This window comes from Nicrophorus vespilloides, unplaced genomic scaffold, assembly GCF_001412225.1.
Source record: "Nicrophorus vespilloides isolate i.1.1-1 unplaced genomic scaffold, Nicve_v1.0, whole genome shotgun sequence".
In the NCBI taxonomy this organism is placed as follows: domain Eukaryota; kingdom Metazoa; phylum Arthropoda; class Insecta; order Coleoptera; family Silphidae; genus Nicrophorus; species Nicrophorus vespilloides.
In genome coordinates this window covers 13,464-32,190 of record NW_017096100.1, presented here as the reverse complement: position 1 = coordinate 32,190, position 18,727 = coordinate 13,464, and the positions used below count along the sequence as shown (strand labels likewise).

Here is an 18,727-nt window from a genome sequence, read left to right as displayed (position 1 = left end):
TTTTATATATATTTTACTTGGTTCCTTTTTTTTTTCTATGTAGAAAAAGGAACGAACGAACGAAATGGTCAGCCGAAAGCGAGGCCGGAAATTAATGAAATTTTTCTAGTTCTCGTTATGAAAGCATTTAGATTAACGATATTACAGCCCAAAAAGTTCCACTGCATCAGCACCAAAGAATTGAATTTGTTCCACTAAGTTGATTGAGAATTGCATAAAAAAAAACTTATATATAATTGGGTCATATCGAACTCATTCATCATCTATGATCTATCATTTTTCTTCAAATTCATCTTCTAATTGGAAGAGCATCAATAGTATTATACTAGTGTTTCCCAACCTTTTTGTTTGTACTTTCACTGGTTCTTTGCTTTGACACAAGGTGACTGCTGTCAATTTGCGACTTTACGCCACTTAATGTTTATTATTCATAAATAACGTAGTATTTTTTACGAATCCCAAGTAACTTGTCAAATTCTAGCATCTTTTTCATGACTAATTTAACAATTCCCAAGTAACTTTTCAAGTATTAGTATATTCTTCATGGCTATCATAGTTATTTTTGTGCTTCCCAAGTTTTTGCATACTATTGCTGCCATTTTCTATTGGTTTTTCTATTAATAGACAAATATTTTCGCTCATTCATTATTTTGTTTTCAAAAATATTTTAGTATTTGATCAAAAAATCTGAATTCTTCCATGAAATTTATGAATTGAAAACAAATTTTCTGCACTGCTCTATATACGCAAATATTATTATATGCTAATTCTTCACTATAAATTAAAGTTAATGTGACTTTTATGAATATTTGAGAAGTCATAGTAATTGCTAAAAAAAAGTTTCGTAAATTTTCCGCACTCCGAAGCAAACAATTAGATCATGCTTGAGCTTGATGGGATCTATCAACAAAACGCTCATTTGCCGTTGATGCGCCGAGAGATGCTGAAGGAGGTCGAAGAGAAGAGAGAGGAGATGCGCTCTATGAATAGAACTAAACGCCCGTAATTAGACCGTCTTGACATCTGTAGTTGTGCATTGCGACAGAACGAAAATATGCATTTCTGGGTGTCAGATCTCACGCGTTGAAATGCAGTATAGTTCGTGCATACCATCACCATACAATCCACAAGAATCTTAGCGGTAATCTATAATCCACGTTAATCCGGCACTGGAATTTACCAGCTCGTATAATTTGAGTCATTCATGAGAAGGAACATTAATTTAAAGACCTTTACTATTCATTCAAATCAATTAACAATTATTTTTTTCAGTTATATTTTATTTACGTATTTAACTGAAATTTAAACTTAATTAAATTACTAATTATAGTCTTTATTTAAACAAAAAACTGGACCATAAGAAGCACTTTAGTGTTTTTTGTCTTTTCAAAAAATTCAACAAATTTGGTGTGATTTTTTTGTCCTTGTCATATGTAAATTAATATTTGATCTTTAATCTATTCTATCTATTATATAGTTGTACTAAGTTTTCATTGCGATCAAAATTACATAAGAAATCTTAATAGAAAAGTTTTATTTATTTTTTATATTTAATACCTTTAATACTTTTTCTTGATTATTTTAGCGTTATAAAATCAGATTGTTGCACATTCCAAACACATTATTTATGAATGTTAGGTTTTCAGTGGAAATAAAGATTTATTGTTTTGTTACGTAAAAACGAGCTAATTATTAAAAGATAATTCGTATACAAAACAACATATTAAATATGAATAGATTTTATTTAGTTGTCGCTTAGTTCGCAACAACGGGTTTTATCATTGAATCAAAAATAATTTATTCAATTTTTTCTGACACGATATATTACACAACATACATGCACATTTTCTATAAAAGATTTAAAAAAATGATAATTATTCCATGAAATCAATACAATTTTACTATTAAATTAAAGTTATAACACAATGCGCAATAGAAATTGTTTGCTTCAGTTTATTTCATTCATGTCTACTTATTACGTGGTTATTAAAAAGTAACTTGTCAAGTGGTGTCATTTTGCACTTCCCAAGAATCTTTTCAAATATTCATGACTAATCATATCCAGTTCTACGTTTCGCTAGTAATTGTTCAAGTATCTTCTTCATGATTATCATAACTAATTTCGCTTGATACTTGTCAAATATCAGTATTTTCTCAGTGACTATCGTAGATAGTTCTGCACTTCCCAATTACTTGCACAAGTAAAATATATTTGCAAATACGAGTTTTTGACATTATTAACAAGTAACTTGTCAAGTGTTGTTATATTATTTTTTATTGTCATAGCTAAATTTACACTTCTCAAGTAATTTTTCAAGTATCTTCTTCATGATTATCATAACTAATTTCGCACTTCCCAAGTTACTTATCAAATATTATTACTTTCTGAGTGACTATCATAGATAGTTTTGCACTTCCCAATTACTTGCACAGGGAAAATATATTTATAAATACAAATTTTTGACATTAGTAACAAGTAACTTGTCAAGTGTTTTTATATTATTTTTGATTGACATACTTAAATTTACACTTCCCAACTAACTTTTCAAGTATTCATGACTATCATACCCAGTTTTCACTAATAATTTTTCAAGTATCTTCTTCATGATTATCATAACTAATGTTGTACTTCCTAAGTGTCAAATATAAGTATTTTTTTAGTGACTATCATAGCTAGTTTTCCACTTCCCAATTACTTGCACAAGTAAAATATATTTGTAAATACGAGTTTTTGACAATTATCAGCAAGTATTAGAATAAAACTTGCTATGGTAGTCACGAAGTATGACATCTATGACGTCTCAAGTATTATCATTTTCTTCATGACTCTTTTAACACTTACTTTATAACTATCATAAAAAAAATTCGCTTCCCAAATACTTGCACAATTGAAGTATATTTATATTCATTTGATTTCTTTCCAAATAAAAATCATCTTAAATCAAAACATTTTTTTTTATTAAAAATAGACAAAATTTCATATATTTTTGTTTTAATAAGTAAATGAATAACATAATTACCTTTATTAATATTAGTATATTAATTGAAAGTAATGTATAATATTTGCTAATAGTTTTTTTTGTAATGCAAATTTAATTTAATTGTATTTACCGAAAACAATGTTTCGCCGTCCGCCGTATTCAATATAAACGGCATTAATTAATGTAACTATCATTGTTTGCTCGTGATTCGCTTTTGATCATATTGTTCGAGTATCTGAATGTGAACTAATTAAAATTATGTGCGTTAAAACGGATATACGAGTTTGCAAATTTAAATTAAATATTCGCTCGAATATTTCATTTCATTTCATTATATATTATTTCTCTTTGTTTTATGTTAATTGTTTTAATATATGGAATACTGAAACCATTAAAGTAGAATTATTATTTAATAAAATAATAATTGTACTTATTTTATTTCATTACATTTATCAAAATCAAACAAATCAAAATCCAAATAAAAAAAAGTGTAGAATTTGGAAAATAATTTATAATATTATGTTATGTATTACCGTTATTGGTTATATTATATTAACATTTATTATTTTATTCATGTATGTTTATATACTTCTTAATGACTTAGTACAAACTTCAATTAGGAAGTTTCCAACTAATCAATTTATAGCGACTATCATGTAAGGACCACTAAAATGTACACCCGCCTAATCACTTAATGAGTGAATGTTAAGTACAATCGTCCAATACATTCTTCGGAAAAGTCTTATCCTCCCGTATCAAATATTATAGTTCCACTATGTTAATTCCCTGCTATAAAATAGGATGTTTATATAATACAAAGTTAGTCCTAGTCCTAGCTAGTCTTTAGTCCTAGTTAGTTTTAGTCCTAGTCTTAGACGAGAGTCCTAGTTAGACTCATAAAACCCTAGTAACATACCTAGCAACTGGAATCTAGACATAGAAGTTATTAATAATCTTATACTGAATAATAAAGCGTTTATTATCATAAAAACTCCAAATTCACCTCTATAACATTCCTTAAAAACTCCACTAGGACTCGACAACGACATAACTACGAGATATTCCACAGTGTCCAGTGATATTTGAATCCCGGGACACGACAATATTTTTTTTTTTTTTTTAAAGTGTTGAATTTTGAAAATAATTTATGTTATTTCAAAACCGTTAAAAGAGACTGAATTGAAAATAATATCAATTATAAAAATGATAATTAAGAATGCAAAATCGTGGTGAAACTATTCTAAATATAGAATTGAAAATTGGTGATTATAAATATGCATATCAATTATTACAATGCATTTTGCATAGGTCAGGGTATATAGGTCAAGTAAAATACACTGGTGTTGAGTGTGTGTCATTGCCATTGATCAATAAACCGTGTTCGGTGCAAGTAATATACTGCACATCCATCCTTTTACGTTAATTACATAAGATGCAACAAAATACCAGCAAAACTGCCACCTGGCGTACCTTTCGTGCAATTGTTTCTGGTTGCTTATGCAACACAGCTAACGCCTACAGTGATTTTGAGGCGGGGAGAGCAAAAATATGGGCGCAAAATCAAAAATTTGATTATTGGAGACGTCGCGACGCCCGTGCGGATCAAAGCTGCATAGGCAATTGTTATTATCGATGTAAGAGTTATATGAATGCAGAATCTACTTACCCTGCGCATGACGCGGAGCGAAAACGAAGAAGTCTTCATGGCGTTGAAGGCGTCGTCTAAAAATTATTTATATTGCCTTTTTGTACAATTTTCTTAAACTTTTTAAAATTGACAACAAAAGCGACATTCTTCTGTTGAGCATATCGAAAGCGTACATTCATTCATTAATTGCTGTAATTCTCGTTTCCAAAACAAGTACAAAACAATTTGTAAAGCAGCTTTTTTTTAACTTAAACTTAACTCTTAAATATAACTTTTCATTCAGATAAGCACACATAAATGCAGCAGCCAATTATTTTTTTTGATTATATATTATTATTTTATTTTTATTTTTTTTTTAATACATTAAACAAAAGAGTAATAAGAAACAATAAGTACATTGAAAGCGCCAACTGAAAGAATTCAATTAAAAAATGAAAAGAAATGAAAATAATAAATTTTAAAAGGAAATAAGGTATTTTATCATTATTTATTTATATAGACTGTGGACATGAATCTCACCTCTCGTTAATATTAAATATTACTATTTGGGATGGTTTATTTCTACTTTTTGCAGGATTTGGGTGTGTTTCGGAATACGGTTTGCTACTGAGTGCTGCCAAAAGGGCGCTGCTTCCGATGCTGGTCCACTGACGAGACTGAACGAATCCAGGGCGGCACTGGGCACACGGAATCCCGTTCGTTGCTATACAACTCCCCCAAATGACACCAGAGATTTCAATAAATATCATAGAATCCATCACATCTTTATTCTTGTCTTCATCACTTTCTTAACATAATTTTTTAATATATTTATTACTTTGTAATATTGATAATAATTAATAGATTTATAAAAAAGGAACAATCAAATAATACTGTTATTATAAAGTCAAAGTTAAAATTTGACTAAAAAATGAAAATATTTATTTACTTTTTTAAATTATTCTATTACTATTATTTCCTTTAATATTCCTTTACATAAGTAAATAAAATAAAATCCACATTATAACAGTTTCAAAATTACAGCCAATTCATAATTACTTGAATAACTTTAACTTAAATTATATAATTAGTAAATTCTGAATATATATTTTTTATATATCAATGACACTTAATCAAATAGAATATTAAAATCTCTTACAGATATTTTTCAAAGAAATTATTCCACTGAAATCGTCTTAATTTCAATATTACAATAGAATACAAAAAAAACTTATAACTTTCTTCATTAGACTAATTTTAAATTATATATCAATAACAATTCATCAAAACTCTTCAGATAAATAAATTTCGTTTAAATTATCTATGTTTTAGTAAATTTTCCTTCTATTATCATAAGAATAATATAAAATACCAAAAAAAACAATATAGACAAAATAAGTAGTAATAAAGTATAAGTTTTAAAGACTTAATTTATGAGAGTAATTCACTTATAAATACAAATGCAGTGGAGGACGAATGCATAGCTAAGTAATATATGCATCATCAGGTATACAACTTTATTTAATAACTGCGGTCTTTGCTGAGTGGAAAATGAAATAAATATTCAACAACTCTCATTAATTTAATAAGAATTTAAATTAATAAATGCATAAATTCTCAATAATGGAAATATGCTTTTTATAAGAATGAGAAATAATTAAAACTAGTGGAACTACAGTGGAACCTCATTTAACGAGCAAAATGAATGACGATGAGAAGAGAAGTCCCGGATTGCGCGCCTGCAACATCATTTTTAAAACTTGTATACACATCTTATGAGTATTTTTGAATATGTTTCACTATACGAGTAAAAATCCGGAAATTTTGAAACGAATTAAACTCGTTAAGCGAGGTTTCACTGTACATAAGTAAGCTTTCTTTATACAGATTAAACTTTTAGTAATGTAGTGAAACCGGACTATGCGAGGTATTGCTGTAATCTGCAGGCACAAGACCCGGGAGCTAGTTAAACAGTTAGCAGGGACACGGATCCAGCTAGTATTTCACTGGATTAAGGCGTACGTCAGGAATGAAGGTAATGAGAGGGCAGACCAACTGGCTAGATCTGCATCTGGCGCTGATGAATCTGACTTGCAAGCAACTAGTCTTCATCCCATTAACTACGCTAAGTACTCTATGGGAACCCTCAATTTGCCCCCCGAATCTTGGCAGAGTAGATGGAGCAGCTCTGAGACTGGTGTCTGGACCAGAGAATGTATCCCGTCCATCGCGGAATGGCGAGCTACCTCACCAGGAGAGCGATTCAAGCAAACAGAGTCATCGGATTGTGCGTGTGGCGAAGAAGAGGACACAGTTCAGCATTGCTCTTTGCACAGCACCTGGATAAGATGACTACAAGGCCACATAGCGAAGAAGATGTCATCGAAATCACAGATGAAGGCGTCGAATGGCGATGTGCGTCTGGTCGGGAAGCTAGGGAGCCGCCAGCACTTAAATAAGTTGAAATCTGCAGAAATATATTTTTTATACGATTATTGGGACCAAAATCTAAATGATCTTAATACCAAATTGTTATTTAAATATAATTTTATTAACAATGATGAAAAATAGATATAATAACCTAGGATGATGAAGTTTTCAGTATCCAAATGAAATGAAATCGGAATATTAAGCGCGTCGTTTAATGTAATGTAAGCCATTAATAGCGCTTGATACGTACAATAAACATTCCAACTTTCCTCGTTTCCACGTAGTTTTTCTTTGTCTGTATGTCAGTTGAAATATAAGCTACTTATGTTCTATTTACAAACACTCGTCAAGCGAACGCTAAAGCCCATTAAACGCTCCCGAATCTCGCAAACGGCGAAGCAAAAGTAATCTTTTTCCCATCGATGCCGAAATACATTGGAAACATCTTCTCGTTACGACGGTAATTGGAAATGGAACGATAAAAATCGCATGTTTCAATTCATTGCTAAATTTATTGGCGCGAAACGACTTTAACGACATTTATTTTTTTTGTGTATTATTTACAATCGTACTTGGCACCAGATGACCACGACACCTGTCCACATAATTTCGCATCCGAAACTGCAAACATATTTCCGACTAATTATTTAATCATTAAGTCAGTCAGTCTATTTACGATCGTAAATTCAATATAGTCTTACTATTTTTAGATGCTTATTTCATTTGAAGTTTATATTTACATTAACTTGAAATTTTTCAAAAAAAATTGTCTTATATTCACGTACATAAATATTGAGTAGTTTTTACACAATTATATTTTATATGTTATAATCTTAAGATTAACAAATATAACAAATAATTGGAAAACTTTTGATACAGGATATTATTTTTTTATTATGTCTACTTTGTATCATTATGAGACAAATTTAAACATAATTTTAAAAAAATGTTGAAAAACTTTTGATGGTTGTATTTTGAAGAAGTACAAATTAGTAACTAATATTTAGTTGCGTTACAACTTACCATGTGTTATTGTACTCACCACAACTATCTAAAATACTTACAATGCTAAAATAAAACTTATCAAAACTGATCTGAAAATAGAATTGTCTTTTTGTGTATATGTTTCATTAATTAATGATAAAAAATAGAATGGATTTAGAAAAGGTAACTGTGTTAAAGTGTAGTGTATGTTTTTTTTTGTTTATTTTACTATTAATTAAGTAATAATTCGTATATGAAAATCTTAATAATTTGTAATTGGTATTGATGACAGCATGTTGCAACTATCAACAAAACTATCTTTTGCTGGTGTTAAGTATACATTAAAAAGTCTATAGAGTTTCGGAGCTCAATGATTCTCCGTGGACGGAGAGAGAGACACTTCGTCTGGCAGGATTAGCGGGGTTGTAACTAAGCAACAGGATCTGGTTCGAGGACAAGCGGCTTGCAAAGATTCGATTCAACATTGAAAACCCGCAAATTAGTTGATTGATTATTTTATTTCACCCAACCAGAGAGTCTCCCGTAACACGAGCCTCCTTCAGATCTCCTCCTCTCTGTAGAACTCGGAAAGCGGCCCGAAGAGGTAAACGGCTGGACAATTTTCATCGGGATTGCCCAGAAACTGAGCGTAAAGTTCCTGATACCTGGACAAGGTCAGACCACCTCTTCTCCTATCATCATCCTTTGCGAAGAAAGCAAAACTGTAATTTGATTCTCTCCAACATATCAACTTACGCTCAACAGATTATTGAAGGCCTCGTCCACCACTTCAATGTCATCGATGGCGAATTTCGTGATGCAATTGAAACGGTACTCGTCTGCTCCGATGACACCGTCATCGTTCAAATCGACCATCTTGAAGTTGCTGTCGATGAACATCTTCATGGCTTGAGGGAAATCCTCGTACCTCCGTCCAACGCAGCACTGCTGCACCGCTTGCTTGAACTCCTCGGTGGTGATCTTCCCGTCCTGCAAAAGGTCCTGTTTACAAGGAAACGCCCTTGCATTTCATTATTGTGTTTGCGTGTTGTAACCGTTTGCAAAATGCATGTTCTATATTATATGAATGTCTCTGCGGTTCTTCGCTCACAGTATGCTTTTTTTAAGGATATTATTATACGAAGTAGAGGAGTAATCTCCTTATTCCCGAGCTGGGTTATTTTTCAATTACATCGTGACAACCGGAAGGAACTGCTCATAAATAATCTGCGCTATCCCAACAGGTATTAGAAGTAATTATTTTCATAAATCTACAACCCGTTATCCTGTGCGTTTGGTGACACCTTGCTGGAACATCCATAAATTACTCAAGCCTGTATATTATAAATTATGAAGTGCATATCTTTAATTCATTTTCTTTTAACTCATATATTATGCATGTACGTCTTGTTAATTAGATGCGATATTAATTAATGCATAGTATGTTTCTTAAATTCATACGTTTATTTATGTGCATTATCCTATTATTAGAATTGTATCTATTGGAAATAAATGGATGAAATAATAAGTGCATTTGAATTTTATTAATTATTAAAAATATTTGAACTTACTGTTTTTACTTAAGGAACCAAACCTAGATCATTCAAATTCGTAACTTAAAAAGCTTTAAATTGTTGATAATTCTATTGAATAAAAAATAATCACTATTAATATCTTCACAAAAATAACTATTTTTTTCTGTATAAAATTGCAACATTTTGACTAATCTCACTGGTATAACAATAATAAACTGTTTATTTAGTAAAACGTCGATTATCCTGGTTTCAATTTACCGAAGTTTGGATTAACCGTGGTCGCAGCCGTCTTAAAATTGTCTCTGCAAATCTCTGCCGTTAAATAAATAATTATACAAGGAAAACAATAAAAAATTACATATTAAAAATGTGTTTTTGTAAATCAATACTTAGATTTTAGTTAGTCAACTATTTGCAAAAATTTTGTTATATTTTTTTACTTGTGACGTTATTTTCAACGCTACACAATTAAGTCATTCTAAAATAGCATCTGTTTCAATATCGATATTACGCAATGGGTCGATGCCAATGTTTTGCTTCACTTTTTTTTTGCTCACTACAATCAGATCATTTTCTCTAAGCAATCTATTTCTAATTTTATTTTGCTATCTCAACTACTGTATGTTCTTTTTATTTAAATTCTATCTATTTCAAGAAATTTATCACTTATTCTTAAATATTGTTTTCAAATATTTGTTAGTATAATTTATTTTACTATTACTAACTTTATTTGTAAATGAAAAATAGCTTTACCAAAACTCTATACGCATTATATTACAATGAATAGAAATATAAAGATAATAATTTACTTAGAAGGAAAAAATAATTGTATTTAAAATGTACATGATTCATTTGAACTCATTTGACACGACGTATATTTTGTATTTATTGTTTTCCATATCATATTGTATAGAAGTTAAGCATATAAATCTTAACGTTCATTAATCAACGTAAATTGTAAATGTATGAAAGTAGTAAATCTCGTGAAATTAATTTACTGTAATCAGTCGTTTTTCTTGGCCAAACTCCAGCAACCGTTTTTATGCTAGATTACACGAATCTACAATAATATTACCTAACCTTAGGCCCCTGCAATTTTAGACTTATCTAACGCCAACGCTAATTATACATTTTTATGGCATTTTTAAAATTCCCCTCTGGCGTTTTGGCTTGCCCACCTTTGTTTTAGTTGCTCTTGCAATTTGTTATTTTAGTCTTTGGCGTATTTACACCTGCTTATTTTTTTTAATATACTTTAATATATGAATATAGTAAGTATTAATTATTTGTAAAGAAAGTTCATTTCAAAATGATCCAATAAATAATATTTGTTTTATTTCACATACAATTTTGGTGCATTAAATAAAATTGTGTACAAAACGGTCATTAGAATGATTGTCCTGTGATAGATCCTTAATTCGAACAATTTTGCACACGCCCGTAATACTTGACGTTTACTTTAGTAAAGTACGTGAGCAATTTATTACTTTGTTCCACGCCTTTTCTTTTCCAAAATTAGATCAATTTCTCCTCGCCTGCAAAACTGCAGTCAATAATCTTCGAAGCCAAATTCGAAATGTTTATGCTAAATTACGTGCCTCCTGGTGACACGGTTCATTATGTAAGAAATCTCAAACAAAACGGAAAGAAAAAATATCTATAGTCCCGAGAAAAACGTATACATGTTCGTTTTTATTTCGGGAATCATTTATTTTTGCTATGAATAACTTTTTTTATTTTAAAATGTGATTCAAATTAAAAATAATGATGTCAGAGGCCGGGCTTTAAGCGTGTCTCCTTCACTTTTACAAATGAACAGTGAATGAATTTGCCGATTGATTATTTTTCAATCGGTCTTCGGAGATCTCTCTCTGTTTCATATAAAAATAGAACAGCCGGTTTTTGTTAGAGATAAAAAAATATTATATGTTATGGGTTTTATAAAACCTTATTGAAATCTGCGAGCTCGGCGATTTCCTCCCATAGGCTCATCATAATGTGTTGATACTCCTGGAGTCGGGAGAAGCTGAACTCTCCTTTGCCCTCGATGATCGTCGCCCTTAGAGCGAGGCAAGCGAAATCCCTTTCATCAAGATAACCGTTGCAGTCGATATCTGCATTACAAAAGATAGAACAGAAGAGATCGCATTTTCGGTATGGAATGGAAAGCCCTTCCGTGCATTCAACCGCTAAAAGTCAGGCAGTTACTCACCGTATAAGTGGCTTATAACGAAGTTGACTCTGTTGTCCCAACTGTAGGCCATCGTGAGATAATCCTTCGATTTTTGTTTGTTTTGAATTGCTTTCGCCGCTCTATTTGCTCCTGCTTATTTTTACGAGCGCAGCAACCACCTAAACTATCCGATTCTATCGGTCTTCAGTCTTGTTTCTTTATTGTTTTTGCTCCTTTCTTTCTTTTGCGCGCAGTGGGTTAACATTCGCTCAAGCTCTAGTGGCGAAAGTGCGTCGCGGCGCTACTATCTTGATTCTATTTTAGACGTGCACATCTCGCTCTTGCTCTCACAACTCACACTACTTACTTGGTCCGCCGAGACTAGATCAGAAACAGCTAGATGCTATTTCTTCATCCACCTCCGATTCGTTTTAGAGGTACAATAAAACTTAACAATTCCAAATATATTTCTAGATGAAGACTCGCACAGACAAACCCAACACTTCACAGACGCTCAGAATAATCAATGTTTAAATGCAGTTTAACAATTGGATCCATATGACTAGTATTTAATTTCAAATAAAACTACAATTGCACTTAAATACACACAAACAAAATCAGTTTGAAAGAGGAATAAAGACATCTTGGAAAATGTACAGATTCAAAATGGAAACGAATCAGCGAAAATTTCATGAAATCATAATAATTATAAAATAGACAGTAAAATATGGATGGAATGTTGGCTCTTCGCTAGAGAACTGAAATAAAAACAAACACACGCGCTAGTAAGTAGGAAACGATACATTGTGTAATACTGTTCGAATTTGCCAATTGAACTTTTTGAGCAAATCGGATTATCGTTATTTGCTTGCATCCTCTAAATTAAATTATTAATAACTAACACAGTAGCGAAATATTGCCGTTGTCAGATCCTAGTAAAAGCAGCCTGTTCAGTGGGAGCAGAGCCATCGAGGTCAGTAAACCCTTGAATGTGTCCGAACGTAGTTTGGTACTTGAGTAGTGGGCGTCTTCAGATATTCCCATGTACACTCCGATTCGCGGTGAACTGCTACCAGTGATCAGCTCCTCATTGTTATACACATTCAAGCAGTGTACCGGCTCAGAGCAACCCCTATAGAAATATTAATTGCAAATTAATTAATTATCCGCGATGAGCAATATGTAATAATCATACTTGATGTGAAACTTTAATCTTCCATCTGTAACGGACCACACGGTTATGGTCTGATCCAGACTGCTCGACACCAAAGTTTGCTCATCGATGGCTTCAAGCTGCAGTACTTCTCCTTCGTGGCCACGCCATGTCTGCAAAACCAATCCTGTCCTCGTATCCAATATTGTTATTTGTCCAGACGCTTGTCCAACCGCAATCCACAAACCGGAAGGAGCCACAGCCATGCATCGTATAAGACTTACAGGTCCAATACACACCTAAAATAATGTTTCAATTAGTCTAATTATCACAATGTGGACTAGAATAATAATTGAATAATGTCTTACCTTGAGTTCGTAAGAATATGCGCATAATCTTGCATCGATTATCCTTAAGGTGGCATCAGCAGTGGCCGCGAACAGTATAGGACTTGGCGCTGCAAGGGATTTAATAATGTTAACCGGAGATGAACACTTCGACGTTGGCTCTAACTGAGCGACAGTGGAACACATGAAAGGATCCCACAACTGCACCACTCCATCACACGAAGCTACCAATCGGAGGCTCTCCAAGAAGGCCAACGATAAAACGCCCTTCTTATGACAAGCGTAGGTAGATTGGCAATTGGTCACATTGCTACCAGTACCCTGACTTCGCAGCGACCACAGTTTCACCGTTTTATCACGACTGCAACTGAGGAAACTATTCTCATTGTCCAATACATGGATTGCTTTCACCGAGTTTACGTGACCCGTGAACGTTTGTAATTTGATTTGCTTGAAATTGAAGGAATTGTCTTTATCAGATCTACCAATCTCGTGCTCCCAATACGCCAACCAATTGCCACGCAGATGCCGCACGCTGTTCTCCATCTTATTGCTTATAAAATTCAGAACGTCCTCTTCATCCTCCTGCACATCGATCCTATTTCCAACTAAAGAAACATTGCTGCCGAGGCTTCCGGAAACCACTACGATTGTAGGTTTCGATGGCAATGCATCCAAGTTCCTGCTCTGTTTCAGTTTTTCTTCGAATTTCTGACACAAGTTGTAGACGGACGTGTGATTCTTCAGCGACGATTCCATGGCTTGGAAACCGAGTAATTTCAAGAAAGGCATGTACGCTGTGTAAGCCAATTCCGCGCTGAAGACCATCCGCAACTCGTCCAAAGCCTTAAATCAAATCCTATAATGCATACTATATTAAAAGCAAATAAATATAAACCTGATTGGTGATCGAATCCTCGCTCATAGAAGCTGAACTGTTAAAGACAGGAGATAAACTGTCTTCCGAATCATCTATAGGCAGAATTTGAACCGGTCTGCCACCAATCGCCCACTCTGTAGTCGTACCATCTCTCCTCAATTCCACGTAGCTAGATTCCTCGAAACTGTTGTTGATTTGGTCGCTATCATTTGCCTCTGATCTTTGCAATTCCGATGGTGGATTGTTGCTCTCGTCGATTTTATCGAATATCAGGAAGAATCTTTGCAATGCTGGAACTGCCAGTTGTGTTCTCGACATGTCCGCTCCCATTCTCAGTGCCAAAACGTAGAGCGTGTCCAGATATTTTCGTGCCAAAATCCGTCGCGCCGTGCAACCATTTGGAAACGTGTATTTGATGGATCCCAAGAGACGCACGGTCGGGTGAATTATGTTTTTCAATATAACATCCTAAATCAAAGTTAAATCAATTAAAAAACATAAGAAATTAATGTCTACTATACTTGTAGTTGATCCATCAAAGTCGCATCACACATGTACGGAACAATTCTCTTTAACAGAGCTAAACAGGATATAAGACCACCCTCCAAATTGGGCGTCAGCTTCCTCTTACAAAGTAATATCAATTCAGCCATGTGTGGTAAGTACTGCAGTAAAATCAATTGTTCCCCGTATAACGCTGAAATTAAATGCATTTAAGTTTTATTGAGATTGAAATTAAAATCAATTTCAATTACCAGCGATACTGCATAGACAATCCATAACTTTTGAGGCGTTTCTATCACCAAGAACGCAACCGCTGTTTGCAATTCCGATGAAACCACCATCTCCATTTTCATTGGAAGTTACTTCTTGCAAATTTTCTCCACCGACGTAACACAAAGTCAACATTTTCAATAAGTTTCTAGTGAGATACCTAGCTGAGAGCACAGGACCCAAGCGATGAGATAACCAATCCAAACTATCAGCGCTCATGCTCGAGATTCTACTGTTTTCATTACTACCATTACTCTTAACGCTCTTTTTACTGCCGATATCGCAACTTATATTGCACAGTTCTTTGTTACCTTTACCCAAAGAAGCTGAGTCAAAGTTGGTCTCATTTATTACGACAGCGGCTACATCTACTGCTTCGTCTGCCCCTGAATTGTTGAAAGTTATGTCGCTGTCCGAATTTGATTCCAATTGATCTACGATGTCGCTTTCAAAAGTAAAAATGCAGTCTTGCACGTGCTGACGATTATTCTCTGTGTCGTCGCTCTCCGAAGACGCCTCGCTGTTCCCTTCATAATTATCTTTATATCCTCCGACAGCTTCCACCAAAGGCGCTATGAAATATTCCAAGAAGCAACGTAATCCGAATCTAACAATCAACCGAAGCAGGAAACTGTGATGGTAGATTTTGGCGATTTTAGCATTATACGTTTCATACAGCTTCAATACCGGTCCCAGAAAAATCTCTTCGCTCTTCTGCGGCCCCAACAATCTGGCCAAGGGATCAAATAAGTACCACGCTGCTAAGACTGAAGTGCTCTGAACTTCGATCAAATTCTTAACGTGCATCACCAATATATTAACAACCTCGCCATCTTTGGAACTCAATCGACGACCACTGGACAGACTAGCCTCAAAATTGCGTGCGAACGATTTCACTTTGCATTCAGCCACGTTCTGCATAAACACACCCCTGTGTCGACCATCGCAACAGAACAAATCCAATTCTCGGAAGACACAGTCATAGTCCTTCAACTCTTCAATCAGAGAGTGTAAGGCATTGAAGTGTTCGTTAAACGGCATTAAATGATTGTGCAGCAACGGCTCAAGTATCAGGTGGGCAGTGGGTGGCGGTAATCCGAATTCGGTGACCGCCGGAAAGCTCTTGCAATCGGCTGGATTCAACAGAATTCTCACTATAAACTTTATACAATTCGGTAATAAATCTTCTTTTTGTATCACAGACAGACAGGCGCGAATGCGCTTCTTCAGGCAATGGTCGGCGCTGTTCAAAACGCGCATTTGCTTCGCCATAAAGATCTCGACGATTAGGCAGCCCAAAATTTGGAGTTCTCGAGTTCTTCTGGCCGCAACTATTTCGGTGTAGTTGCAATTCGCTATTTTATTATTGGAAACTAGATTATTCGACTGCTCAAAAAAGCGGTTTGTAAAGGCGTTACGGAGTGGAGGGTTCAGTATTTGCTTAATGCTTGGCGAATCTAAGGCAGTGTTTGATTTAACTTGTTGCTGGAATGTTGTTGTGAAGAAATTATGCATGTTTTCCAGCTGATTCAAAGCCTGCGCCGGATTGAACTCCTTCGGTAAAAGGATTGTCGTTTTTGTATTAGATTTGTTTAAGCTGGGACTCCGATGCGTTCTAACTTTTGGTTCCTCATTCAATGAAGATCGACTTCTTGATAGTAACCTTATATCTTCATGCGGATCTTCTTCCTCGCTTCGAATGTTCGTTGTTTCCAGCACGGAGGCAGCGGACGATGAGCTTCTATCTCTGGTTTCTAAATAAATGTAAAATTATAACAAATCATCAATATCTGTTATTAAAATAAGCTTACTTGAGTGGTGTTTATGAACGTATAGCTTTGGGGGACTTTTACCCCAAAACGGCAAACTTGTTGCATTCCGGGGCGGATGTGGATGAACAAAGAGTTGCACAACACCGGACGTTGTTAAATTCGTGTGATCATCAACTAAATGTAAGCAAACATTTTTTGCCTTAATCGCAGCGTTACCAGAGAGTCTAAATATCAAGAAACATTAAACATTTCATACAGGATTTTATGAATAATCATACTTATATCCAAAAGTGAGATCAATCCAGTGGTGAAGCCTCTCAGAGACGTGCTGGCTTTCCAAAATCTCCCTATGTTTATCAATGAAATCCTCTGGACTTGTGGACCACGGAGGCACCTCAAGGTCATCCAGATCAGGATGAATACTCTTGAATACATTTGGTTCTGAAAAGAATTCCGGAATGCACTCATCGGGAGTCCATTCCTGCAGCCGCTGAATCGAGCTAGGATATTCCGCGGGTACCCAAACAGTTCGCACATTTTTGCATAAGACCTCCTTAGAAGTTCTTCGAGACGTGTACACGAAGTATGTGATTGCTGAAAGTACATCGGACACATGGTGTGGCGGTTGCGTTTGAATGTGATGCTCGTAGGTCAGATCCAGCTGCCTGTCTCCTTTATTTAATCTGAATTTAGACTTCTTGAGATCCCGCCAATTCTTGCCGTTCCGCTCTGAAAAGTCCGTCACCCATGGAAACACATAGTGACAATTAGGATCTCCCAATCTCCGACCAGCCAAGCCATTCAACACCATCAAATATGTATAATTTGAGATTTGTCCACCAATCCACAATTCGCATATTTTCTCTAATGGCAAGTTATTAGGAACTTGTATTTTGTCCCAACTTTTCTCAAATCTATTTACAATCTCAGTTTTAGATGTTACAGCAATCTGTATAGTAAAAATAATTATATTAAGAGCAATTAATTTAAATATTTTCCTACATACCTCTTGCTGCATGTAAATATTGGAAGTTAATTGGGGACATATGAAAATCCACAAATCTTCCTCCAAATAGATATCATTCAATGTAATTTCCCCCATAATCAAACTGTTGTCATGCAGTTGCTTCATGGTTTGAACAAGTTGGTAAACAATAAATAATGGTTTTGTATAACACATGTTAAGAATTGAAGGGCTGAAGGTAATACAATCTTTTAAGGTATGTTCAATATATGGATAATGAATTAAGTATATTGAACTATATGTTTCTACAGCACATAGAACTGGCAGCAAATTGCCACATTCAATGGAACTAGTGGTATCTACATTACTGCTTTTTCCATTGCAAAGATCCACAATTCCACATCCATAAGTTCTCAATATAATTTCTCTTAGAACTTCATTGTATGTAGTTAACAGAATCTGAGTGCCCTTATTGACATCAATAGGATTATACTTTTTGTAGGCTTCCTTCCACAGATTCTTGTAATTTGTTTGATGTATATACTGGAACAGTTCATGCAAAGACAATGGTCCATTCTTCTTTGAATCCAATCGAATTCTTGGCAATGGGATAACCTTGCCATCTTGGCATTTCGCAAAAACCCTTAGAAGAATTCTAACATCATCCTTCTCCTCTGTCCCATTAAAATCAGACAGTTTCGAATTCTTCACCAATATTTTCAACCATGCTTTTGACACTGTAGCAACAAACCTATCATCCTGTTGTGTACATCTAAGGTTCTTCTTAGGAATGCCCAGTTCTTCAGAGATATTCTCCATAATGTGAAAAACGAAAGCAGCAATAAAATATTTTCACGGCAATTGCAAAATTAAAAACACTACATTTTGAATTTCATATTTAATACGGTTACAATATAATTAATGAAACAAATTATGACCAAAAAAAAACAACTGACACATCTGTCAATAACAGCTGTGCATGTTGATGACACACGCAACGAATGATATGAAAACTTACTGTACTTTGACTAAAGTCGTATTTTTAATATATTTTTTAATTAACATATAAATTAATCATGTATTGAATAAGATTTTAAATCAATTATG

At 34.1% G+C, this 18,727-nt stretch overlaps 3 protein-coding genes across 5 annotated transcripts in view; all 3 read right to left on the bottom strand.

Annotated features, from left to right (window-relative positions):
- LOC108569580 (neo-calmodulin-like) overlaps window positions 1-5,227 on the bottom strand; it is a 37,273-nt gene extending 32,046 nt beyond the window's left edge. For both annotated transcript variants that reach the window (XM_017931181.1, XM_017931182.1), the window contains exons 1-2: window positions 5,149-5,227; window positions 4,648-4,703 (exon numbers count right to left, since the gene is read on the bottom strand). In XM_017931181.1, the coding sequence (XP_017786670.1) occupies window positions 4,648-4,686 (39 nt within the window). In that variant the 5' untranslated portion in view covers window positions 4,687-4,703; window positions 5,149-5,227. The remainder of the gene's footprint in view (window positions 1-4,647; window positions 4,704-5,148) is intronic.
- A 3,294-nt stretch (window positions 5,228-8,521) lies between these two features.
- Window positions 8,522-12,073, bottom strand: LOC108569574 (sarcoplasmic calcium-binding protein 1). 2 transcript variants are annotated; one of them, XM_017931168.1, is made up of 4 exons: window positions 11,770-12,073; window positions 11,505-11,671; window positions 8,779-9,024; window positions 8,522-8,725 (listed from the first exon to the last, which is right to left on the bottom strand). In XM_017931168.1, exons 1-4 carry the CDS (start codon window positions 11,819-11,821, stop codon window positions 8,582-8,584), a joined length of 609 nt encoding a protein of 202 aa, XP_017786657.1. In that variant the 5' UTR covers window positions 11,822-12,073; the 3' UTR covers window positions 8,522-8,581. The 2 variants fall into 2 exon arrangements, with proteins under 2 accessions (XP_017786657.1, XP_017786658.1); XM_017931169.1 differs by having other exon boundaries at window positions 8,779-9,012; window positions 11,770-12,072.
- Window positions 12,074-12,338: 265 nt separating this feature from the next.
- LOC108569573 (WD repeat-containing protein 81) lies at window positions 12,339-18,517 on the bottom strand. Its single transcript, XM_017931167.1, has 9 exons — window positions 17,663-18,517; window positions 16,935-17,605; window positions 16,696-16,880; window positions 14,866-16,638; window positions 14,632-14,807; window positions 14,129-14,578; window positions 13,252-14,076; window positions 12,926-13,182; window positions 12,339-12,862 (listed from the first exon to the last, which is right to left on the bottom strand). The coding sequence occupies exons 1-9, from the start codon at window positions 18,437-18,439 to the stop codon at window positions 12,628-12,630; spliced, it is 5,349 nt and encodes a 1,782-aa protein (XP_017786656.1). The 5' UTR covers window positions 18,440-18,517; the 3' UTR covers window positions 12,339-12,627.
- Window positions 18,518-18,727: the final 210 nt, after the last annotated feature.

Bases quoted from the DNA above. Each gene is read 5' to 3' on its own strand.
- LOC108569574 (XM_017931168.1), bottom strand. From the start codon at position 11,821: ATGGCCTACAGTTGGGACAACAGAGTCAACTTCGTTATAAGCCACTTA. The intron at 9,025-11,504 runs GTTTTATAAAAC...CCTTGTAAACAG, and splicing joins AGCTCGCAGATTTCAATAAG to GACCTTTTGCAGGACGGGAA. The intron at 8,726-8,778 runs GTAAGTTGATAT...TTCTTCGCAAAG, and splicing joins CCTTCAATAATCTGTTGAGC to GATGATGATAGGAGAAGAGG.
- LOC108569573 (XM_017931167.1), bottom strand. From the start codon at position 18,439: ATGGAGAATATCTCTGAAGAACTGGGCATTCCTAAGAAGAACCTTAGA. The intron at 16,881-16,934 runs GTATGATTATTC...CTTGATATTTAG, and splicing joins GATCTCACTTTTGGATATAA to ACTCTCTGGTAACGCTGCGA. The intron at 13,183-13,251 runs GTAAGACATTAT...ACATTATTTTAG, and splicing joins CATATTCTTACGAACTCAAG to GTGTGTATTGGACCTGTAAG.